This window comes from Eleginops maclovinus, chromosome 24, assembly GCF_036324505.1.
Source record: "Eleginops maclovinus isolate JMC-PN-2008 ecotype Puerto Natales chromosome 24, JC_Emac_rtc_rv5, whole genome shotgun sequence".
NCBI classification, from domain to species: Eukaryota; Metazoa; Chordata; class Actinopteri; order Perciformes; family Eleginopidae; genus Eleginops; species Eleginops maclovinus.
Window position 1 is genome coordinate 3,756,954 of NC_086372.1, and position 24,276 is coordinate 3,781,229.

Here is a 24,276-nt window from a genome sequence, read left to right on the forward strand (position 1 = left end):
TCACATAATGACTCTTATCTCTTTGAAAGTATCTATTGCTCTGTGTAGACCTCAGTGACGATGTTGCAGACTTTGACACAGGGCTTGGTACATGTGTTGTTTATCACATGTAGAAAATCCGTGAGCTGGCAGACTATTAGAAGTGATTTGGGATTATGGTTCAGGACAGAGGCCTATAGCCAGATCTTCTAGTGAACTCCTCATCCAGTGAAATTGAAAGTGATAGTGAGAGATTGTGTACACTTTAATGAGACGGTTAACAGGCAACGAGGAACCTTCCATCTGCTCTGAAAACCTTTCCTCTTTATGAGCTCCAATAAAAAATAGATCCATTTCCTCCCACGCTTCTGTCTTTAAAGGAACACCGTGCTCAGTTTAATTCACTGTAGTCCTATGAACAAATAGGAACAAAAATAGATGTCCCTCTTAGCAGCAGTTAAATATACTTAACAGTCAACACTGCAGGGCAGAGGGTGGTGTTTAATGAAGTGTGTGTTAATCTGTGTGCCCAGGAGGTGCTGATGGAGCTGCTTGAGGAGTGTGCTGATGGCCTCTGGAAGGCGGAGCGCTACGAGCTCATCGCTGATGTCTACCGGCTCATCATCCCCATCTACGAGCAGCGCAGAGACTTTGAGGTAGACTGCACAGAGATAGAGCAGGGGTCACACGTTATCAGTACACAAACCCGCCAGAGAACAACGTGTGCATCCCAGAGAGAACACTGCAATAGATACTCAGTTTTTGAGCTGATCTACATCTTGGTACAAATGCTTTGAAAGAGAAAATAATGGATTTTAACCAGAAGAAAGCTCAAATAAAAGTAAATTCTATTCTTTTAATACAGCTACAGCCTTCCTTTGGCCTGTTTTCATTAGATTATGGAGGTTGAATGTTAGATAACTTTTATTCTTTGGCAAACATGTTGACAAAATAAAGGAAACTTTACTTTTAACCATTCAAAAAACATAACAAAGAGAATGTGAAGTTGTCACAGTGTTGACGTTCTTCTTTCCTCTTGTTCTTGCTTGATAACAGAAACTGACCCACCTGTATGACACGCTCCACCGAGCCTACACCAAAGTGATGGAGGTGATGCATTCTGGCAAACGACTGCTGGGCACATACTTCAGAGTCGCCTTCTTCGGACAGGTAAGTGGCTGCATTTCCAAAAGACCAAAACTCACTTGCAAATTCTTACACACCTTTGAACTTGACCTCGTTAATAGAGCTTTTCCTTCTCTGCTGCTTCCCCTCCAAGGCTGCGGTAAGTGTGTAAAGGGTTAGCAGTGTGTGGTGGCCTGGCGTGCTGTTCTGTCCCTGCATCATTCATTGTTTGAGGTTTATTTTTAGTTAAATTAATGGCAAAATGTAGCCTTTTTTAGCTCTGCAGTGGCTTGTGTGTTGGTGGGGAAGTATATTGAGACAGCTGTGTTTTTACAGTTATTAGTGCATTGCACTTTCTGTAGGTCCTGTTTTAGATGAATTCCCCGATAACCTGTGACTATACCGGCCTGCTTCCACCCCTTCCCCATAGATACCACTGAGTAGCTGTCAGATACGCTTGATAAGATAGGTTATGTTTGTGAGGTGACCTGGTGAAGTGTGCATGTTGTCATTCCCTTCTTTTCTCTTTATTGGTGGGTCTTAGCATGTGGTGTTTCTTTGTTTGATTGGCTCTTTTCAGTACCTTAGTTCTCAACAATGTAAGGTATTATATACTAAAGGGACATAGGGGAACAATTCCCTTCTGAAATAAGTTTTTGTAATCACCTGAGAAGGATTCTCTTTTCCTAGCTACACTTGATATATGAGCCAATAATTCCCGAGCAGGCCCTTGACTTCCTTCTCCTCGTCCACAGGGCTTCTTTGAGGATGAAGATGGAAAAGAATACATTTACAAGGAGCCAAAGTTTACTCCGCTGTCAGAGATTTCCCAGAGGCTCCTGAAGCTCTACTCCGACAAGTTTGGTCAAGAGAACGTAAAGATCATTCAGGACTCGGGCAAGGTGGGATCACATTTGTCTAACTATCGGTGTTCCTGTAACCACGGGTGTTTACCTCTATCTGTGTCTGAATCTAGATAAAATATCTTGTGTACACACAGGTGAACCCTAAGGACCTAGACTCCAAGTATGCCTACATCCAGGTGACCCACGTCACGCCCCACCTAGACGACAAGGAGCTGGAGGACAGGAAGACAGACTTCGAGAAGAGTCACAACATCCGGCGCTTTGTGTTCGAGACGCCGTTCACTGTGTCGGGGAAGAAGCAGGGAGGGGTGGAGGAGCAGTGTAAACGGCGGACTGTTCTCACCAGTAAGTCGCACAGCAGTTAGGATGACAAACAGGAAATATAATGTCCAGTAGGAAAGTCTGTACAGTCAGCCTTATCACTGAGAGGAAGCAGAGGGAATTCCTGGTGTTCGTCTGTTATGGTTCCCGGGTGTCTGGCCTTTATTCACCTGAAACATTAGTCAGATAAGGTCAGGTGAAGTTTATTACCGACCTGTCCACTTTGTCCCAAAGTACACGTGTTATCTGGGCTTGTTAATAATCCTGCTGTGTCACAGTGAGTGTGACAGTAACTGTTGACACAGCAGTTTGTCTAAAAGAGGTGTTAACATGTGTAAGCTAGCACCTTTCTGGTTGCATTTCTGATGTATTAACTCTTTATGACATTTGAAAGCATCCTTTTTGTCTTCCCACCCTGTTTCTCACCCCCATTCCTCTGCAGCCACCCATTGTTTCCCGTATGTGAAGAAGCGTATAGCTGTCATGTACCAGCACCAGACCGACCTGAGCCCCATCGAGGTGGCCATAGACGAGATGAGTGTGAAGGTGGCCGAGCTGCGCCTGCTGTGCTCCGCCTCTGAGGTGGACATGATCCGCCTGCAGCTCAAACTGCAGGGCAGCATCAGCGTCCAGGTGCAGACAGGGGGGGCATGCTGGTGTCTATCCTGCCTAGGATATACAGGACACTGAGCTGTTGTGCTTAATATGCAAATTAGGCATTATTCATAAGTGTTACCTTTTTGGTTTACCAGGTCAATGCTGGTCCCCTTGCTTACGCCAGAGCCTTCCTCGACGACAGCAGTGCCAAGAAATATCCCGACAACAAGGTCAAACAGCTCAAAGAGGTGTTCAGGTACTGATCAATGATGGGAATACGTGCAGATGTAAAAACGCCTTGATCTTTTCATCCTTCTTCGCACAGGAAGATTTTTGCTGTGTGCATATTCAAGTGATACAAACATCTCATTGTATTCAACAAAAATAAATACAGAAATACCGTTGTTCAGACGTTGTGTGTCAGGAGATGTTGTAGTTATATGAAAATCAATATGTCTGATCATGTATATTGAGTCTGTCAATGAACCAGTTTGTAAACATCTGTAAACAGCTTTCAATTCAACTCCTCAGGCAGTTTGTGGACGCCTGCGGTCAGGCGCTGGGAGTGAACGAGAGGCTGATCAAAGAGGACCAGCAGGAGTACCACGATGAGATGAAGGCCAACTACAGGGACCTGGCCAGGGAGCTGTCGAACATCATGCATGAGCAGGTATTAACCCCGGAGAGATACAGCGTGTGCAATACATCATTCAGACCTATTCAAGTTGTGTAACTTCATGCTCAACCGCATATGTAACTACTGTAAGCTTGAAGAGATTTGCACTGCTGCTATTTTCTGCTCACCCACTAACCAAGTCCCTGTCTCCTGCTCTCTCTGTGCTGGCCTGAGCAGATTGGATGGTAATGCTGCTTTTGTTTCTGTCACACTCTGACTGTCCATCATGATTAAAACACAGTGACTTTTATTATCTTTAGTGTAGACAAATGCACCTTTTTAAGGAACCGTTTCATCATTCCTTTTTCTAAAAATAAATGTAAACACAGGATGATGAGTAACCTCCCCTATTCCCCAAACAGATGTTATTATCCTCCAGCTAAAAAACAACCCAACCCTCCCCTAACCCTTGAAATAATTGTCCTATGCTCCCTACATTTCACTTAACATGCATGAACACACTTTTGGAGCATACAGGATGACATTAATACCTTTCCAAATCCTCCAGATAAACCCGGTGGAAGACGGCAACAGGAGCACTCTGTCCGACTCCATGGGCATCTTCAACGCCATTAGTGGCACACCAACCAGTGCCACCCCGCATGGCTCCACCACCATACTCTGATCAGGATGATCCTCACCAAACTCTTGCCTTCTTTATCACTTATGACTTCCTGTCAGTCACAAAAAACATCTGTATTTGTTTTGATCCTGCTAACCTGTCATCAGTTAGCCATTGTTCTTGTTTCCTGTGGAGACTCCAGTCATTACGCAAACAATATTCGAATTGTTGCCAGTTTTGGCTCATTTATCATTTTGTATAGTTTGTTTAATCATATGTAAAATGGGCTTAAGCACGGCAAGTGTGGATGCTATACTGTGACTGGCAACATGATGTTATCTTTATTATTTTGGTGTGTTAAGCTCCACCCAAAGGATGTGGTGACAGACTTCGGTGTTTCAGTCTACACCTTATCTGTTTTGTCACTGTAGGGCTCCCATCTATGTACAGTGTTTGTATAAGAGAACGTTTCTAATGGGAATAAATGAATACCACTGCTGTATCGGTTAACATTCTTCCACTTAGCCACAGTATTTTTACATTTTCTATTCTTTCCGTTAAGGAGGCCCAGTTACAGCAGATGCATTTATCTTACCCTGGACAATAATTATCCCCTCTATTTTAGGCCAATGGACGTGTATAGAATCTGTCTAAAGCCAAGTGAACCACAATGTTTTACCCTACTTTCTGTAGGGAAAAGTGTGTGCAATACTTTCTATTGTTACCCAGGCCTACCTTCTGCACAGAAAACCACTCTTGCCAAAGACATTAGAAAAAGACTGTGCAAGGTAAGCCAAGGGTGGCACAATTTGTAATCTACCCCCTTTGTTTCTTTGTCTGTCATGCCTTTTATTATCTGTAACATTAAAAAGCCTTTTTACTTAATGACTGCTCATGTAAATATGTCTAAGACTTATAAATGAAATAAATAATTCCTTCTTTCATGCCTTGTGTGTTTAACCATGAAGCTACTAATAAATCCCCCCCACTAAGATTCTCAAGATGCACTGGGAACTTTTGTAATGTGAGAAATTTCAAAGCAATTGTTTCCTTTGTTAGTTGTGAAAAGAGAAATGGATCCTTGCAGAAATTCTCACCTCCTGAGCCGTTCTTTTTTGTTTCAGACCCGACCACAAGCTGCCCTTATCTGAAGCAGAAGCTACACACTCACAACTGTCAGGGAAGTGTAGCTGGACAGTGTAGACACGCAGAGAGGAATTACTTTACTCAAATACAGAAGATGGGGGACTCATGATGCATGGCTTTATGATACTTTAGGTAAGTTGAATTGAAAATGACAGTTAAAGTTCATAGATATCTTCCCGTATCTTTCACTCATCAAAAGATTAAAGGGGCCCAATAGTCCATTCACTGTAATGTGTTACTATAAAGGTTGTTGTGCACGTAAATGGTCTGCAAAGGCTAAAATCCCAAAGTTATTATCTGAATTACTCGTACTAATTTCATACTAATACAAGTGTGTGTTGTTGGGTCGGCATATGTAAAGTTATAGAGCTGAATTAAGTGATCCCGCTGAGCTGTGTGCCTTCATTGAAGAGCAACAGGAGTGAAATATGGATGCTGACTCCTGTGAAATCCACTACTCTCCACTGTCACAAACACCCCCACCGAGTCATTGTTCCAGAGGGTGCAAAACATCATGTGTCTGCCGTGAGTCCCGCTAGTGTTTTCCTATGTGTTTGTGTCTGTAATGGATGAAATGATTTACACATTGTACACTTCATTTATTAATTGTGTTTTTTCATGTTTAGTTACTGCAGATTCTGTTTGTGCCGTGCGTAACCATGGCCTGTATATAAAAAGAGGGCGAAGGCACTGTGACAACACCAATTGGTTTGAGGGCTAATTCAGCATTTTGGCCATTTAGTTTTTCGGATTCATATGTGATAAAGTTTAGAAAAGTGGGGGGAACTTGTAAAGAAAATGCTAAGTTACCATCTAAGGCTAGCACTAGCATCCATAATTCAAGATAACTGCTCATTTTGGATAGCAATACAATCTTAAATTGTCCAAAAAGGGAAACATCTGCCTTGTAGAGTTTCCTTAAGTACGACCAACTCAACTCCAGTGTAGCAACCTGTCAATCACAAGGTAGCCACGCCCTGAAGCATATCCCATCCTAAATTTGTTTTACTCACATGATGGGATCATAATTGACAAAGTGAACATCATGCTGTATAGAAAAATACCTAAGTCTACATACATACATACATTCATAAGGAGATTGCAATCATTATGAGCATTACATCCCAGTCACAAAGATTATCATCACGTTTTCAGTTTTGATAGCAATAAGAAATACATTATGACCATTGCTTCCCTCTATTAGCTGAACTGGCAAATCCGCATTTATCTGAAAGTAAGGTGAGGTCCCTGAGTCGTAAAGTAATAAGTGACTGACACACCCATAGAAAACACAGGTGTGATTAAGGTGAAGAGAGAAGGCTGGGCAGTGGGAATAATGGACGTTGGGAGGTGCTAGATGCCGTGTGTGTGATCCACAGTCCAGCATCAGTGGGCGTGGCAGGGGGGTTGATGGGAGGTTCCATAGAAAGCTTTGTGTCGTGGATGTGGACCGGGGTCACAAGTCTCTCCGTGTCTTTTTGCTAAAGGATTAAATCACAGAAGGGACCCGGAGTCAACGCACACAGCAGCCATGGAAGGTGAGTCCCAGTCTGGATGGGTGACTGGGACAATAAGAGACCCATCTGAATATTGGGATTACTTTTGCAGCATGTTTTAGAGGAATGTCATGTGTTTATATCATGCAGTGCACTTTGTATTCTTGTATCTGCTACATGCAAACTAGCTTTAGTCAATAATTTGGTAAAAAAACTACAACAAACCAGAGATACTTTTATTTAGTCGGACACAATTAACAATATTAATCTGCATACTTCAAAAAAAGTTGATGTAATGTGTGAATAATGTGATTTCTTCAGATAAAGACGATAGGAGGAAGCCCAAGCAGAAAAGTGTAAGTCAAAATGTTTTTGTACATAAGTTTGTGTGTGGTATTTAATGACAATCCACATTGTAATTGTTTCATGCTCTCATATCCGACAGGGACAAACATGTAGTGATTGTTTTTCTTTTATCACAATCAATCAATCCCAATAAAGTCATCAAAATAAATCTGATTGCAGGATTGTTAGAAATACCTCGGCTCAGGTCTTGTTAAATGCAATGCAAGTAATGAGAATGTAAGTGGAACAACAGACTAAGTGATACACTTGCTGTACAGCACCTGCAGAAACACACCTTTTTTAGTCACCATCCTAAAGTTTTCCTTCCCCTCCAACAGGCTGCCCTCTGTGGTTACCCAATAAGCATCTTCTTCATTGTGGTCAATGAGTTCTGCGAGCGTTTCTCCTACTATGGCATGCGAGGTGAGTGGGTTACATCTAACACACTTCAAACCGAGTCATGAAACTGCTATTATCATTCTTAATGTGGATAAAACTTTACACTTTCCCCCTTAAGTGTAGCGGAGTAGCAGTATACAATTTAACAAAATGAAAAGTACAAATTCCTGAATGCTTTCTTACTTTTACTTGAGTAAATTAACTTTCAGCCACTGATAAGATATGATAGACTGTCAAAAATGATCTTACAGTACATATGAAAATAGCAATTAGTATCACAAGGGTCGGTTTTCATTAAATCTGTACTTTTATTGGAATGCTTTTACTACTTCCTATGCCTTTACGTGATTAGAATTGTGGACTGCTGGCAATGGAGTATTTTTACACTGTTTCCCCTTCACTTAAGTTAAATGCCTGACCTTGTTCTGCATCCCTATCGACCTTCCCTTTTTCCCCCCTCCTCATCTGCAGCTGTGCTTGTGCTGTACTTCAAGTACTTCCTGAAGTGGGATGATGACTTTGCCACCACCATCTACCACACCTTCGTGGCTCTGTGCTACCTGACACCCATCCTGGGAGCCATCGTGGCTGATTCATGGCTCGGCAAGTTCAAGTGAGTTTCTAATCCGAGTATGCATCCAAATAAAACATGAGCTTTAGTCTCTGTTGGACTGCACAGTGCGTTGGGTCAAGAATATCTCACAGACTCGGCTGTTAAAGTTCATCCTTGGATTTTTGCCCCTGGTCTATCTTATCTCTATCTGAACCTGTACACCTGTTTCACTCTTTGCTCCTTCTCCCCCCTCCCTCTGTACAGGACGATTGTTTACCTGTCCATCGTGTATACCCTGGGACAGGTTGTCATGGCAATAAGTGCTATCCACGACCTCACAGATACAAACAAGGATGGCACCCCCGACAACATGACCTTGCACGTGTGAGTTGAACACAGAGAAGTGTGTGAGGGAAGTACAATGAGTGATACAGATGAGTGCTGATGTGTGTGTGCGTGTGCTCAGAGCTCTGTCCATGGTGGGTCTGATCCTCATCGCCCTGGGGACAGGAGGCATCAAACCCTGCGTGGCGGCCTTCGGTGGAGACCAGTTTCTAGACCATCAGGTCAGCTGTTGCTCAAGCACACACAGGGGGAGATAAAAGTAGAACATCTTCATTTTATTGGCCTTATCTTTAACGATGTCTCTTTTTAAAGCAGTGTTATAAATATTGTAAAGACATTGTAACCCAAACGACCTTATATAGGGAATTTTGGAGACATGAGGAGACACGGAAGTCATAATTAGGAGAAGATTTCTTTCTTTGGTGGAGGCAGACTTCATAGGAATTACTTTAATAACACTTGGGAAAATGTCAGACTTTGTTTTGCGATTTATTTAGCTTTGGCTTTTATCCAAAACGACCCACATTAAGTACATTAAGTACATTAAGTACATTAAGTACATTCCAGCATGAAAATACAAACTCAAAACAGCAAGAAACCTGCAAGTCATTTAAATCTCCAATATTCGATTATGTACCTTGATGCACGCACACACACACACACACACACACACACACACACACACACACACACACACACACACACACACACACACACACACACACACACACACACACACACACACATGCAATTAAAGAGCCAACTCACTCAGTTATCAGTAGCATCTCGTCAGCACTTCTAGTATCTCGCTAGTTGTTTATTAACTAATAATAGCCACAGGTACATCTGTCTCAGTGACTTTATCACAGTGTCCAAGGCCAGGGACACAGATTAGCACATAACATCGATGGCTCTAGTGAAATATATCCAGTATTACTTTGTGAAAACATGCATTGTTGATTTTGTCTGGCCAACAGGAGAAGCAGAGGAGCACGTTCTTCTCCATCTTCTACCTATCCATCAACGCTGGCAGTCTGCTGTCCACTGTCATCACCCCCATCCTCAGAGGTACATTAGTGTTGATTGCAAAGCATAAAACACACCAATGAGTCATGTGCTTCATTGTAAAACGTGTGTGTGTGTGTGTGTGTGTGTGTGTTTCCAGCTCAGGAGTGTGGTATCCACACCAAGCAGCAGTGCTACCCTCTGGCCTTTGGAGTCCCTGCTGCTCTCATGGTGGTAGCTCTGGGTAAATAATATCTATGTTTAGTGTCTTTATTGACTGTACCAAGCAGATGGATTCTTTCATTTGTAGCAGTTAATAGATTTTCAATTCACTTTTGATAAACTATTTGGACTTATCTCATAAGCCTTTATTACCCTCTATAAAGTGTGTCTTAGTGGAATCATGAATATGTTTTATGCATATGAGATAAGATCATTTAAGGCAATGACATTCTTAGAATAATGTCGTTGCTTTTAGATGTTAAAATGTTTTTCTGGTGTGTCTGCAGTTGTGTTCATTGTTGGGAGTGGCATGTACATTAAGACCCCCCCTCAAGGCAACATCATGGTGAAGGTCTGCAAATGCATCGGGGTAAGCGGCTAATACGGTTTTAAATAGAACTTCAAACTTTCTATATCAAGAAGTGTTCCTTTGAGAGTAAACGTCCCACTGACTTGTCCTCTCTGCTCTCTGTAGTTTGCTATCAAGAACCGCTTTAGGCATCGCTCTTCTGCATACCCTAAGAGAGAACACTGGATGGACTGGTCCGATGAGAAATACGATGTATGTGCAGTACACATGCATACCTACATGATAAAACCAACGGAACAATAAGAACAAAGGATAATCCTTTTCTGTGTTTGGCTGCAGAAACTCCTGATTGCCCAGGTGAAGATGGTGCTGAAGGTGCTGTTCCTCTACATCCCTCTGCCCATGTTCTGGGCTCTCTTTGACCAGCAGGTAACAAATATATTCCTGACCCTTTTAACTAAGACTTAATGACGTGTTTTTAAATAAGTACTGAAAGAAAAATCTCAATTAACCCTAGCAGTACTTCAAAGTTCCTTCTATGCTGTGAGAAGAGACACACAGTTGAGGCATAGCCAGACGTGCACTGACAGAACCATACATTAATAAGAGCTGTGTCTCCTCCACAGGGCTCCAGATGGACCCTCCAGGCCACCACCATGGATGGAAACTTTGTACGTTTTATTTGTAAAAAGGTTCCATGTCACACCTCTTGAGCGAAACCACAGAAAGTGTTTTTCTAACTGAGATTATTTTTTCTTTAAAAGGGATTTCTCACCATCCAGCCCGATCAGATGCAGGTAAGACCCTGACTACACTTACATGTTGTTAACCTACAGTATAGAAGAGCTTTTAAGTGACGTGCCTTCTTCCCCCCAGACTGTCAACCCTATCTTGATCCTGGCCTTGGTTCCAATCATGGACAGTCTCATCTACCCTCTGATTGCCAAGTGCAAACTGAACTTCTCGTGAGTTTTGTTCCTGTGTTTAGTGCCTTTCAAACTCTAGCTTACCCCACATATGAATAAATATAGAGATAAACTCAAATGTGTGTGTGTCTGCAGCCCGTTGAAGAGGATGACTGTTGGGATGTTATTTGCCGCTCTTGCCTTCATAGCTGCCGGCCTGGTTCAGTTACAGATTGATGTGAGTGTAACGCTCAAGCGAATTCAAACATGTAGTACCTTATAACGATCAATTCACACACATTTCCATTTGTCTTCTAGCAAACCCTGCCTGTATTCCCATCAAGCACTCAAAGCCAAGTGAAGTACATCAACTTGATGAGCACGCCGCTGGACGTCAGAGCTGGAAGCAATAATTTCACTTTGCAGCCTTTGACGGTACTCCACCTCACAATCTGAACGTACTGAAAGCAAAGAAGTGACCTCGCACCAAAGCCAAGAGGACATAGTGATATTGACTTATCTTTTTTCCTACAGGCCAATGAGGATTACCTGAACTTTGGAGAGTCATTCACACTAAATCTGGGGCCAGGTGCCAGCTACCCAACAGCTTTCGAGGGGGCCATACGCAGCACCTCGGTCATCGTTCCGGACGTGACTCTACCCAAGCCTATAACAGTGAGCACACCTGCCAGATCAAAGCGGTTAAAGTCCAGCTGAAATCGAATGTATTAGGACTGCTAGGGGTGTGTTCTGATGGCATATGATAGACTCTAAATCTGGTTTAAAATCGCCTTTCAAATCTTTTTAGGGAATGTCTTTGGTGGGAAATGAAGAGGTCTCTTTAGTGTTAGTTTTGGGAGGGTCAGGAACACCATGTTTACACTTGATGGTGAAACTCTTTCAAAAATAAACTTCCCACACAGGTGGTTTAACTCTGTTTGTACGGCATGTTTTCTTTATCAATGTGTGTTATCCATTATGTCAATGCTCTGAAGTATCTTTCTTTCTGTAGTTCACAGACATCACCTCAAAGCCGGAGCAGGGCGCTAATGCTATCAGGTAGGTTTCAAGCTTTTATAGTACTCAGTCTCACTCTAAGACTGTCTCACTGATTCTTTTCTGAATTCTCCTTCCACAGGTTTTTCAATGGATACAGCTCAGTCTTGAATATTACGTGGGGTGACCAGGGCTTCGGGGAGATCATCCCCAACAACATGTCAGGATATGTTTTGATACCACAGGGAGCGTAAGCCTGACTTCATTGTTAACGTCACACACACACTTGCACCAGAGAAACGTCCTTGCACCACTGACTGCTCTTTCTCTTGTCATATCAGTGCGGAGTACCAGATCAAGAATGGTCTCGGATCAGTGTGTACCTACAAACAGGATCTGGGCTTCGGCAGTTCCTACACCTTAGTCATCCCTCCAACTTTCATCTTTGATGCTTTGGTAAATACATTTTTAGTCATGAAAAAGCTGGAATGTAACTTTTTTGATCTATCTAACACGTCTCGGTGCCTTGCTTTGTCCTGCAGTGTGACCAGATCATCGTTCCAGTGCTGGACATCAAGCCTAACATCATCCACATGGCCTGGCAGATCCCTCAGTACTTCCTCATCACAGCAGGAGAGGTGGTGTTCTCCGTCACCGGCCTGGAGTTCTCCTACTCACAGGTAGAGGGGGCTTTCCTCATATATCTGACGAATAATAAAACCACAATTGGACGAAATAATACCACGTCTTGATGTCCTTGCTTTAATATGTTGTTCTTTTTTAATCTCCCTTTGCTCTGCAGGCACCCAGCAACATGAAGTCTGTGCTGCAGGCTGGTTGGCTGCTGACTGTTGCCGTAGGTAACATCATTGTGCTCATTGTCGCCGAGGCTGCAACGCTCGAAGATCAGGTGGGTGGTTTTATATAAACCGTTAGGAGACACACTCTGTCCTCAGTGACCGATTCAAACTGGCTGTAGATGCTTTTAAGAGAGCAACTTGACACAGGCAAGTGAAAGTAGAACAGAGAAGGACCTACATAAACAACAAGTTAAAGCATAATACTATACTTCAAGTACTACAAGAGGGTTGGATAGATGTAAGCTAACTCTACTTCATATTGAACAGACACATAGTGTTTCAATCCTCCTGTCTGAGTGTAAAATAAAAGCCATTATTTCCTAAAACTAGCTTTTCTTCTCCAAATGAACTGTGTGTTTCTGTCCCTAGTGGGCCGAGTACATCCTCTTCGCCTCCCTGCTGGTGTTAGTGTGCTTCATCTTTGCCTTCATGGCCTATTTCTACACCTACATTGACCCGGCCAAGATAGAAGCGGAGTTTGCCGTGAAGGAGCCCGAGGAGGAGAAGAAGAGGAAGAGTGTGGAGATGAGCAGGAACAGCTTTCACTCCGGCTCTGAGAAGGATCAGGACACCCTGCAGACCAAAATATAAAGCCATGCTTCCCTGCTGCTTGCTGTTGCATGGACATGTAGTGGTAAGAAGGAATAGATCAGGTACAGGAAGAACACAGTGAAAGAGCTTCCATATTAGGCTCTTGGTGTTAGTAGAGGATATTGGCAGGGATAAATCAAATGTTGTTTTGGCTCAAAATGCTCTTTAGGTTACTCATTCAATTAAAACCCCTTTATTGGTTAGTAATTTGGGCTTTTTCATTGTTGTAAATGGGTTTTTACAAAGATTTATTTTGCACTGTGTAGCAACATTTATATGTAATTATTGTTCATAGGCTTTTTTAATGTAGGACATAAACAAATAAACCATTCCAACATTTGTATTTATTTCCAAACACATTGTGTTTTATAAAATATCGTCACTGTTTTATATATCTATGACGTTTTAATATGCTAAAGGGTCAAATCAAACAGAATGATATTCCAAATTCAACATCAGGCCTCACCAGGGTCTTCAATAAAGATGCTCGCAAGGTGTGGTCAAAGAAACACGTGTTACATATTCTTTTAATCAAACTGAGACGTTTCAGTTAGCATTAGATCTTTATTTCTCATGTCACTTTGAAAGCTTACAAGGAGCTCACATTTAACTTGGGAATTCTCAAATGACACAAGCAAAGATTATATACAGTACTATAAACTGTCAGCTATGATAAAGGAGACCAAATGTACACATGTTGTAGTTATTTCCGTAGCATATGTTTTTCTGTAAGGTATAGATTTTTTTTTTGCCCATATCTGTAAAGCATTCCATATTTCCATACTTGAATCTGCAGTTATAAAAATATCTGATAATTTCTTTCAATCCCTGTGTTGACAAGTGCGTCTTGATGCAACTCCTCAACATTATTGCTGCATTAGCACAGTAGTAAATTCTGGAACTCTTAAGTAAACATATAAAGTAAAACATGGCTATTAGCAACTTTTTCTTTTTTCCTCCTCTTTGCAGGTTTCTTTAAATACTCGACACACTTTCAAAGTGCAAAAAACAGATCTGACAAAGTAAAACAAAAGGTGCAAATCATACTACAGAGGACATGGCACTTCTAGCACGGTGTGGAAGTGAGAACTGAAATACAAAACGAAATAAGGATGGCGCTGTTGGCTGTTCCTGTTCTACGCTTTAGTTTGGCCATGAGCGAATGTCATGATGTGATTGCCTGCGATGGTCCTCGACTGTTCTTCCACTTCTTAAGGAAATTACAAGTCAAGGACAAATAATACTTCACTTGATCAGCATTCATCTGCCAATTCTGGTTCCCCCTTAATACTTCTGACAGAGATCTGACTCCATTCTTGTCCTAAACCATCCAAACCGACTGAAAATGTCTAAACAAAGAAAAGCTTTTGCCTCTAAACATAAAAAAGCTTAGTATCGTAGTTAGTTTGATGATTCAGCAGGTGATTGAAATGTAATATCGGGCCTCTTTGTAAGAGAACGCTGATTAATACTGAACTGAATTCGAGGCAGAGTAAAAAGAAATCTGTGATGAAATGCCGGAACGTAGACGTGTGCATCTCAAAAAGGCAAGGCATTTTCTGTTCCTTCTGTTGGAGTAACGTTTGTAATCTTTAAATATCTACTTTTTAAACATAATCAGTATCTACAAAATGCGCAGGATCATTTTGCACACAGTGATTCATTTCCCGCATATACAGCATGGCGACCCCCCCCCATTCCCCCACTCCCCCTTTCCTCCAAAAGTCCACTTAAAGCACTTTACCTGAGGTTTCATTAAGAATGCTGCAATTTGCCTTATAACAGGGAGTCTTACATACACAGACACGCTCACACGTATGCATTTAGGCACGCACACACGCAGCTTGCACACTTATAATTTCCCTGCAGGTTCACCAAGCATGCTTTCAGAGGTTCTGGGGATATGACGCCTGCATTGGGAGGGGGATTGAAGTCTAGTCGTGGATTTTTGGGGAGATTTTCAGCTCCTCGTCGAAGCAAATTCTGTGTAGACTCAGATGTCTCCCAAATACAGAGTCCCACTTGGCTGTGTTTCTGGTGGTTGCTCTGTCCCATCACAGCTGATTCCACGGGTTCTGCTGCCCCCCTGAGCTTCTCCTCCCGTAAGTGTCTCTCCAGAGTTCTCCTCCGCTTTGGAGTTCAGTAATGTTTACAGGCTGGGTTAGCCACCCCCCGCTCACAGAGGTCAAATGTAGTCAGCTGGTATTGAATGACTTGACCCCTTTTAACCTTCTGACCCGGCTGTGGAGATAGGGAGGGTGGGGGCCTGGGAGAGCAGGGCTAGGGCAGACAGCCAGTTACTAAGGGGAGGACGAGGATGTCCTGCTTGTTGAGAAACTGCAAGGAAAAGAAAACAAGAATGGTTGATTATCTATCTACTACAAAAACTACAAAATAATCTGGATACATGATCAGGATTCCAAGGGGTTCAAGGTGGGAAACAGATGGATGGGAAAAATATGTACATCAAGAAACATTTGCATTCTTCCATCTACCCTTAGGGGCGCCGTAGGATTCTGCTTTCTGCAAAACAGGGAGCTGAACCTTACCTCTGCAGCCTGTGGACCATGTGAGCCACCAGAGAGTCAGCGATGCCGGGGAAGGACTCCTCCGCCTGCATGATGGCCTCCCTCAGCTCATCCAGCACCATGGGGTTCCCGTTCACCTGCTCCTGCCTCGCCTTCAACTGGGGGAGGAGGCCGAGGTTAGATTGATAAGAGCAGGAAAAGATCTGTGTAATTCTGATCGGAACAACGTTACATTTAGTCAGGAGCGTGAAGGAGGCTAATGTGACAGTCGGTTATCCTCCTTACCTCGGCTAATGCAGGAGAGATGACTGTGGCCAGGCTCTGTGAATAAGGCCTCTTTGGAATGTCGTTTGACTGTGAAAAGAGAGAGGTGGGAACGTGGGGGGGGGAAATTAAAGTAACTTCACCTGAGGGGGTTTTAATCAGCTAAACAACATCACACCATGCTATCATTAGTTCTTGTGAGAGTGTTCCTGTGGTGTTAAGATACACTGACTGGTTAAGGTGCTATTTTTAGGCGCGTCTCACCTGCTCTGTCCCCCCCGACTGCCCCTCCCCATTCTGCAGCTTCTTGGGGTCCTTCTCTCGGATGGTGAAGATCCAGTCGTCGCTGCCGAAGTCGTTCCCGCCCGACGCCTGGCCATCCTGCTCCCTGATTGGACAGGTATTAAAGAGGATTTAAATCGGGATGAGGGATGAAGTCATGCATGTAAAGTGCTTACAGCCCATTATAACGAACGTGGGAGGAGAGCAGGAGGGGGGATGTTTCACTTTTTGGATCTGGAGTAAAAAAGCGGCTTACGAGTCAGACTCATCAGAACTGGACTCCGTGGTTCTCGACTGCTCTGCCTTCCACCTCTTGTACTTGTCCACCAGCTCCGTCAGGTAGGATGTCTTCTTGGCGTGGCGGACGATCAGCTTATGCTTCAGCAGCTCTTTGGCAGTCGGCCTCTGAGGAGGAAGAGAGAAGCAGGTGAGACGGTGCAACATCTGTGAAGACACACACACAAACAAACAAACAAACAAACAAACAAACAAACAGGGAACAGAACTCACAAAACTGGGCTCTTTGTTCAGACAGGCCTCCACAAACTCCTTGAGCGGTTTGCTGTAGTTGCCCTCCAGCGTGGGGGGGTTGTTCTTTGGGATGAGGAATAGAACCTTCATGGGGTGCAGCTCTGAGTGGGGGGGCTCACCTTTGGCTAGCTCGATGGCTGTGATGCCCAGAGACCAGATGTCAGCCTGCAATACAAGGGGAAATACATTTAAAACAACAAATATAATCTGCTCTTACAGAAACTTCATGGATAAATGTTTCTATAGCTGGATAAAAAGCAGGAGCTGCAGAGGATTTAAAACCCTGAACAATATGTAAAAAATAAACGTTTGGCACAGCCCATCGTAAGCAGGGTGCAAGTATTATTATTAGAACTGTTTGTGGACGGGGTGTCATCCTGACTCATCGCTTTTGACCTTACCTTGGAGTCGTAAGCCGACTGTTTGATGACCTCGGGGGCCATCCAGAAGGGCGTGCCCACGAAGGTGTTGCGCTTGATCTGAGTGTCGGTGAGCTGCCCCGCCACTCCGAAGTCTGCCAGCTTCACCTCCCCCTGCTCGGACAGCAGCACGTTGGCGGCTGTTTGTGTGTGGGGGTGAGAAGGGAAGATTTGTGATGCAATTCAGAGAAGACACATCTTCTGTCAACACCATTTATTTACTAAAGAGGGACCTAATGTCAGAAGCCTTTTAGCCCGCCGCCGCAGGGTTTATCTCAACTCCCCGATGAAACACAAACTGTATAATGAAAGGGACGTCAATACCATTAACGGGCTACGTGATATCTGTGTGTTTGTTTAGCGGACTTAAATAGCAGCACTTTACCTTTGATATCCCTGTGGATCTTCTTCTCAGAGTGAAGGTACTCCAGGCCCTTGAGGATCTCTCTGAGGATGGTGGCGATCTGCGTCTCGTCCAGAGAGCCGGGCTCCATCTTCAGAGGAGAGACACACAGACACCATTAGCCTCCGGGTGGATGAGTATTTACCCTTCATGCTATACAATAATTCAGGAGAGAGGAAAAGCATGTTGCACTATGTCTTATAGTAAAGGCACTGATTTTGTTCTCCTGCTAACGTCAGAGGAAATGATTACTTTAATGAATTTAATAGGCCTTTCAAGCTTCAGAGAAACCCAGCAGAAGTGCCTCATCATTTAGAGAATGCCGGGTATTTAATGAGCAAAGAGATTATTTAAATAATCAAGTTAGAAGACTGGCTGATCAATCACATGGCAACAGGAAACACTTACCAAATCTAACGCCGAGCCTCCGCCTAAATACTCCATAATGATCCATAACTTTGTGTCCTGGAGAAGTGGAGACAGAAAAAGAGAGTGAGCCGCCATTTGTAGAGACATAATCACAGACTCTGGAGGCGGTTACTTATTGTGAGGTGTTAAGAGCCAGGTGCATTTCTAAACAAGCCATGATGACAGTTATAAAAGCGGGTGGGTGTTTGAAGTCGTACTAGGCTAATCCTTTTTTAATTTAGGATGACTCAAAAAAAGTGGGCAGAGGGAGAGAAATGTGTCTCATCGCATCTGCTCACTCTGAGGTTTGACGTGGAAACAGATGCAGACATCTTTACGCATACTGTAACAAGCATCACCTTCAGGTATGAGCCGTAGTACTTGGTGACGAAGGGGCTGTCGCACTGACTCAGCACCGTGATCTCCTGCTGGATGTCTTCGATCTCGTCCTCCGCCTCCTCCAGGTCTATGTTCTTGATGGCCACCACCTTCTGCGTGCGATTGTCGATGCCTTTGAACACCTCGCCAAAGGAACCCTTGCCAATGCGCTCCAGCTTCGTGAAAAGCTCCTCCGGGTCTGCTTTGGCATTCTGGTTGAGGAAAGGAAAGGCGGATAGAGGAAAAAAAAGAAAGGAATGTTTGAAAAGAATGGCTTAAAAAGGAAGCAACACGGATAAAAGCAAACAGGAGCAGGCTGCCAGTCTTACAAGGATACATTAATTCACTCTTGTAACACCTTGTGTTTGTGTACACAGGAAGAAAGGCAGGAAAATAAAAGGGAAAATAATTTAAATAGCAATAGATATTACTCTTGCACGTGGCCCTTGTGCATATGTTGTTAAGAAGCCTGTGTTGAAGATGCAATAGTGACACCCTATTACTGTTACAGCCAAAATGACTGTTGGCGCTATGAGACATAATTAGAACTCCTCTTGAGGTCACATCCTGTTATATGAATTGTAAATGTGTTAGAGCGGCCAGACCCAAAAAGGGCTTAGATGGACCTTTGAAGTGTTTATTAGCCAGGGTAAAAGCAAAAATGTGTTCAGTGACAAATCCAATTTCAAACTTTCCTGGGGAGCGTGGACTAAAAAAAACCCTACTTGAACACAGCAGGAAGTGAACCCAGATGACTTAGCTAACTCTCCAGAGGCAGTTATTTGGGAAACGCAGGAGCAGGCGCTGATAAAAACAACTTCCTTTTGTACGGCCTCTTCTGAGCAGAGAACGGATCAATGTGCTCGTTTTGAGATAGAGAAATGAAACAGCTGCCGTACAAAAGGAGGAATCCTTATGTCACTAATGAAGATCATGCTGGTGTTATGAAAGAGATCTATTCAATAAACAGATGAAGTGATGAATCATATTTTATTAAAACAATAACATGCTTTGTTAGGAGACAGCTGCACAATATTGCAATCACGATATATACGAGTAGCTTATCATTTCTGCATCATTCTTCTCATCTATTATATACTGAATGAGTACAAGTCAAATATGTTTTGTTAAGGATGGGATAGCTCTGCAGGTCCACAATACTTTATTTAAAATGAATTCTTAACACATATAAAGCCTTAAAATGTGCACTAGTCCATACTGCGATAACTCTACAATTTTGATGCATTTTGCAGCCCTATAACAAGGCTTTAAAATGGGATTCACATTCAGATTTTTACTGCCAGATGTACAACTGAAGCTGGAGGATTTTAAATCTAAAAATATAAGGATTGCCTTTTTCTGTGAAACAACACATAACAAGCTTCCCCGGACTGGCCAAAAAAAGCAATGTTCTAAACGGACTCTTCATTGGTGCCAAAATCCCAGCAGTGTGTCTGCCTCTGATGCATCCTCCCCCAGACTCTGAGTCGGCATGCATTTCCTTCCAAAAGCAGAGAAATCTGCTAACGCGCCTGCACAGGGAATATAATCTGGTGCATGAGGCAGTTTACATTAGGAACAGTTATCTCCTCTAGTTATCTACCCAACACAAGTATCCCCTATAGGCAAAATCCTAAAGATAGAAGCAGAGGCAAGAACAGGGCTGGTGTGTGCATAATAGCTTCTTTGTACAAAGACCCAGGGAGATCTATCGCTATCAAGTCAAGGCTGAAATATGGGAATTTAGAGTTTAATGTGGATCGTTCTGTTGTAAAAAAAATGTAGACAATAACAATGATGACATTTCAGAGATGTAAATACTCTTCTGCAATGCAAGTTTCCATCATGGACTTGTGTTCAGGTTGCTTTACATTGTATACATTTTAGCATTAATACAAGGCTGTCATGCATTTCCTCCCTATTGCATCATTAATAAATAACAGCTTGGGGCATAATTATATAATAATATATATAAATGCACGTTTCTTCTTCCTTCAAAATGTGTTCTGGTGTATATTTGTTTTGTTTTTACATTGTTAAATCTCTGTGTGAAGGAAAAGGACTAACTTTAAAAGGACTGTCCATGTCTGTTAAGTTCTAGGAGCTTTCAGTGGGTGGTTGTTTTTTGTGATACTGACACGCCTCCATCCCCGTATATTAGCAGTGTGCCCCTTTTTGATACGTCCTGACTAAGGTCATTGCAACCAAAACTACTACTCCAATGAAGAAGAAAAACACACTTGATAAGTACGTGCGGAAGTTGACTATTTTTTCTTCAAACTGCAACATGATATTGAAACATTGCAATTTTGAGAGCGTGACATTTACGAGGTGTACCTGAGATGGGCACAGTCACAGAGCCAACTAGATGTGCATTGCACACGCACACAGCAGGGAGTCGGTGTACATTTTGTTCTGCCAGTGACCATAACTTCTGAATGCAGAGTTAACTCAATAATCTTACCTGCATCCCCGGCAGGTTCCCCTGAACAGGAGAGTGGGCCATGGTGATGCTGCCTCGTCCGCAGGGAAGAGAGCTCCTCCTCGGCTTCACTTGTGTTTACAGTCCTGGCTCTGGTACCGTTCACGTTAGCACTCCTCCAGGACACCTTGTCGAACAGGCCGACTGAGAGCCGCTCAGGTACTTAAATATATAAAGTAAAATGTCCCTCCACACACGCTGGGGTACCTTTCCTGTTTCGGAACAACCCCAACCATCCAAAACAGCTGAGCAAGCTAACAGATGTTTGCTAATGCTAACGCTGGAGCTGAAGCTGCAATCCAGAAATCCGCAATGTTAGTTTGCTAACCTGCTGGGTAAGCGTTACATTAGTTTTCCCACTCGGGGAAGGTCATGCCACTATAACAAATATGAATTTTCAGAAACGAACAAGTAGAAACTATTATTTAATTTCCAAATAAGGTAACTGACACTTTCTAAAAGCGTTTTCTCTCGCTGACGGTGTTGTCAGCTAGCTAACATGGTTAGCCCGCTAGCTAGCTAGCGAACGCAGACAACCTGACAAACGTTCCGTCCGCGAGCAGGCTCGGAGCGCGATGTGTCCGCATACCGCAGCTGACACCCACAGGACGGAGGCTTGAATGAACCGATGTGCCTGCTTTAATCTCTGCTCTAACTTGTAGATCTACAGGTCTGGCATCTGCGGCAAGGATAGCTTGCCTATGTTTTTGTTTCCTCCCTCACTTTCGTCCCGTACTCTCGGCCATCTTGTCGGTGCTGTGACGCCTAGCTGGGCGGATCCGGATCCGGATCAACAACAGCATCCTAAAGCCTCTCTCCCTGGAGCTGATGTCAGATGGATGGACCCAAAAAGTTTTTAAAGTCAGTTATTTAAAGAGATCCATAATAACACGTTTTGTCATGGCAGTGTACCTCAGCATCCCCCCTGAGAAAACTCCAGTTGGTTTCTGGAATTTGGACCTGATGTCCTGAGCAAATCCTATTAGGCTAATTAATAAGCAACCAGCCAATTGCTTAATACAAATTCAGAAGTACTGGTTAAAACATCTTTCTGCTTTCACCTGGAAGTACCCCTTGAAAGCCTGTCAGGGACATGTGCTACATCTTTTGGATCACTGCCCTTGAATTACCTGTAATCATACTGACATCCACTTTTTATTATTAAATCCCGCTTGATAAGGTACATTCATTCAAAAAACACTTACATCACAGCCTTTTGTAATACCGAATTGTATGTAATAGCACTATCAAATGACATTTACATGATACAATTGTATTTGTGAGTAAAGCAGCCCATGCTATTAGCGGTGCAGCAGTGCTGATTGAGTGTGACTGACGCTTCGTGTGTTCCACCACAGGAGGGCGCTGGTGTACAGCTCCCTGCAGCAGCATCTCTGATGTGGTGTTGATGCTGCTGCCCGTGCACCATCGCGTGCTGCAGCTACACATAATAACGGGATGGCTAATGCATTACTGCTGCCAGTGTTGCTGTTGTTTGAATGACAAATGATACAATGCCATATATCTTGATATCAGAAGCGAGTCCGGATGATAATAATGCCCGGGGTTGTTTCATAACCTGTTCCAACAAAGGGCCTGTGTGGCGCAGGCTGAGAAAAAAATCCACATGGGTTCCTCAGACAAAGCGCATTGTCTACATGAATCAGGCATTGCATCATGATTGTTATTGCCTTCGAAATAGTTTTCATGATAAAAATATATCCTCTATAATTGTTAAGATTATGATAGAATGGCGATATGCATTTCCCTTTTTACAATTGAGTGATATAGGTGCCCCTCTATCGCCTCTGTTACAAGAGATTTGGAACGTGAGCACTTAACTATATCAACATATGCGTGTTTGTGTGATATATCCCCGCATTTATGAAGGAATAGCCCTCAAAGATGAGTTCCTGGACAAAGGTATGCGCACACAGCTCCTCACTTGTGCGCCTCATCTCCGCGTCCTGGCTTGAACGCGTGTAATAGGAAGCACTGCCTCCCTCCTTCATGCGTAAATTATGTAGGGCAGGACGGGAATGCTGTGCTACCTCCATTTGAGAAAAACCCGGCCGGTGAATGTGAGGGGGGAAAACACCAAAAGACGAATTCAAGCCGCGTTTCACGGAGCATCACGACCTGCCTCTTGTGAAGCCAAGGAGAGGAAAAGATGGACATCACGGACCAAGGAGCTCAAATGGAGCCGCTCTTACCCACGGTAAGACACGTTATTGTTGATGTTCATTTACATATTAGAATATTTCAAACAAAGCTGAATGGACTGCTGTGTTTTCTCTCTTTAGAATAGAGCAGACGCTGTTATGATGAGACGACCCTTTCATTTATGATTCATATTCAATACATCTGTGTTAAAATGACCCATATTTTGAGTGCTGTCGCCTGGATATCGTGACAAACATGGATGCTGCGCACTACTCATTTGACAAATTGACATAATTGATATTTTCACCGTGTGCACAATTCATATTTGGGCAAATATATCACAACAAAAGCCTAGACCTTCACACAAAAGGCATTACAGGTTGATACTATGTTACACAGCAGCTACAGTTATGCATTTGTACTCTAATGCCTGCATGGTAAGGCTCCTTTTATGTCAATATACCATGAACTGGACCCAGTTTCTTTACTGTTAAAGAACCTGCTATCAAGCTGTTGCTTTATGTGCTGCATCTCTGGGATGTTACACTGAGAGAGGAGTATTGGGTGATTTATTGCTCATCAGTTGCATGTTAAATGTTCCATATTTCATTTAGGGCTTCACTGGATTATTAAGACTTATTCGTAACATATTTGGCTGTTTGTACGCATTATGAGAGCAAAACAGAAATTCATAAAAGTACTTATTTCACATGTATTCCTTCTTTCTCCTAACCATAACCATCCATCCACCTAGTTGCTACTCAAGCACCCCCCACATGTTGGTGGAGTAAAGCAGGGAACAAAGAGGTTGAATGTCAGTTCCAGCATGCCTCAAACGTAACACATACAGAGCCACTCGGAGGCAGAGCCTGCGTCTGCGGTCAGCCTCACCTCATTAGCATTCAGGTGAGGCTGTGCTGGAAAATACCAAAGACAGATGAAATATATTCCTTTAGATCCCAATGTTTTAAGCAGCGATTGCTCTGGAGGCAAATCAATACTGTGCCTGTTGGTTCTATTTGTAGCCGTGTTATGAGGACTCTGTTTTCCAGAGCTTATAGGGAACAGTGAAGCCTGGCGGGGCTGATGTGGTGTGTGATGGGGGGGCTCTTCTGTTTC

At 43.2% G+C, this 24,276-nt stretch overlaps 4 protein-coding genes across 11 annotated transcripts in view; 3 read left to right on the forward strand and 1 right to left on the reverse strand.

The window, feature by feature from the left end:
• The window catches only part of dock9b (dedicator of cytokinesis 9b), a 41,204-nt gene extending 36,077 nt beyond the window's left edge, over positions 1-5,127 (forward strand). For all 4 annotated transcript variants that reach the window (XM_063877726.1, XM_063877727.1, XM_063877725.1 and 1 more), the window contains exons 45-52: positions 513-635; positions 1,036-1,149; positions 1,860-2,006; positions 2,105-2,315; positions 2,734-2,924; positions 3,044-3,144; positions 3,420-3,558; positions 4,073-5,127. In XM_063877726.1, the coding sequence (XP_063733796.1) occupies positions 513-635; positions 1,036-1,149; positions 1,860-2,006; positions 2,105-2,315; positions 2,734-2,924; positions 3,044-3,144; positions 3,420-3,558; positions 4,073-4,189 (1,143 nt within the window). In that variant the 3' untranslated portion in view covers positions 4,190-5,127. The remainder of the gene's footprint in view (positions 1-512; positions 636-1,035; positions 1,150-1,859; positions 2,007-2,104; positions 2,316-2,733; positions 2,925-3,043; positions 3,145-3,419; positions 3,559-4,072) is intronic.
• Positions 5,128-6,692: 1,565 nt separating this feature from the next.
• On the forward strand, positions 6,693-14,124 carry slc15a1b (solute carrier family 15 member 1b). Its single transcript, XM_063877782.1, has 23 exons — positions 6,693-6,810; positions 7,090-7,124; positions 7,452-7,536; positions 7,984-8,125; positions 8,330-8,449; positions 8,532-8,631; positions 9,388-9,478; positions 9,576-9,659; positions 9,925-10,007; positions 10,113-10,199; positions 10,287-10,376; positions 10,574-10,618; positions 10,712-10,744; positions 10,824-10,912; positions 11,009-11,090; positions 11,171-11,287; positions 11,387-11,527; positions 11,865-11,911; positions 11,991-12,098; positions 12,190-12,304; positions 12,391-12,528; positions 12,651-12,758; positions 13,078-14,124. The coding sequence occupies exons 1-23, from the start codon at positions 6,804-6,806 to the stop codon at positions 13,297-13,299; spliced, it is 2,169 nt and encodes a 722-aa protein (XP_063733852.1). The 5' UTR covers positions 6,693-6,803; the 3' UTR covers positions 13,300-14,124.
• Positions 13,844-21,779, reverse strand: stk24b (serine/threonine kinase 24b (STE20 homolog, yeast)). Its single transcript, XM_063877787.1, has 11 exons — positions 20,977-21,779; positions 18,494-18,724; positions 18,135-18,191; positions 17,709-17,817; positions 17,306-17,463; positions 16,884-17,069; positions 16,630-16,778; positions 16,356-16,479; positions 16,113-16,181; positions 15,849-15,985; positions 13,844-15,636 (listed from the first exon to the last, which is right to left on the reverse strand). The coding sequence occupies exons 1-11, from the start codon at positions 21,016-21,018 to the stop codon at positions 15,600-15,602; spliced, it is 1,299 nt and encodes a 432-aa protein (XP_063733857.1). The 5' UTR covers positions 21,019-21,779; the 3' UTR covers positions 13,844-15,599.
• Positions 20,930-24,276, forward strand: part of LOC134860895 (sodium-driven chloride bicarbonate exchanger-like) — a 32,029-nt gene continuing 28,682 nt past the window's right edge. For 2 of the 5 annotated variants that reach the window (XM_063877772.1, XM_063877773.1), the window contains exons 1-2: positions 20,935-21,153; positions 23,022-23,212. In XM_063877772.1, the coding sequence (XP_063733842.1) occupies positions 23,165-23,212 (48 nt within the window). In that variant the 5' untranslated portion in view covers positions 20,935-21,153; positions 23,022-23,164. Of the gene's footprint in view, positions 21,154-23,021; positions 23,213-24,276 lie in introns of all 5 variants that reach the window. The other 3 variants (XM_063877769.1, XM_063877768.1, XM_063877774.1) reach the window with 3 other exon arrangements.

Bases quoted from the DNA above. Each gene is read 5' to 3' on its own strand.
- stk24b (XM_063877787.1), bottom strand. From the start codon at position 21,018: ATGGCCCACTCTCCTGTTCAGGGGAACCTGCCGGGGATGCAG. The intron at 16,779-16,883 runs GTGAGTTCTGTT...CTTCCTCCTCAG, and splicing joins TGAACAAAGAGCCCAGTTTT to AGGCCGACTGCCAAAGAGCT. The intron at 16,480-16,629 runs GTAAGCCGCTTT...CTGTCCAATCAG, and splicing joins AGTTCTGATGAGTCTGACTC to GGAGCAGGATGGCCAGGCGT.
- slc15a1b (XM_063877782.1), top strand. The intron at 8,126-8,329 runs GTGAGTTTCTAA...CCCTCTGTACAG, and splicing joins TCATGGCTCGGCAAGTTCAA to GACGATTGTTTACCTGTCCA. The intron at 8,632-9,387 runs GTCAGCTGTTGC...TCTGGCCAACAG, and splicing joins ACCAGTTTCTAGACCATCAG to GAGAAGCAGAGGAGCACGTT.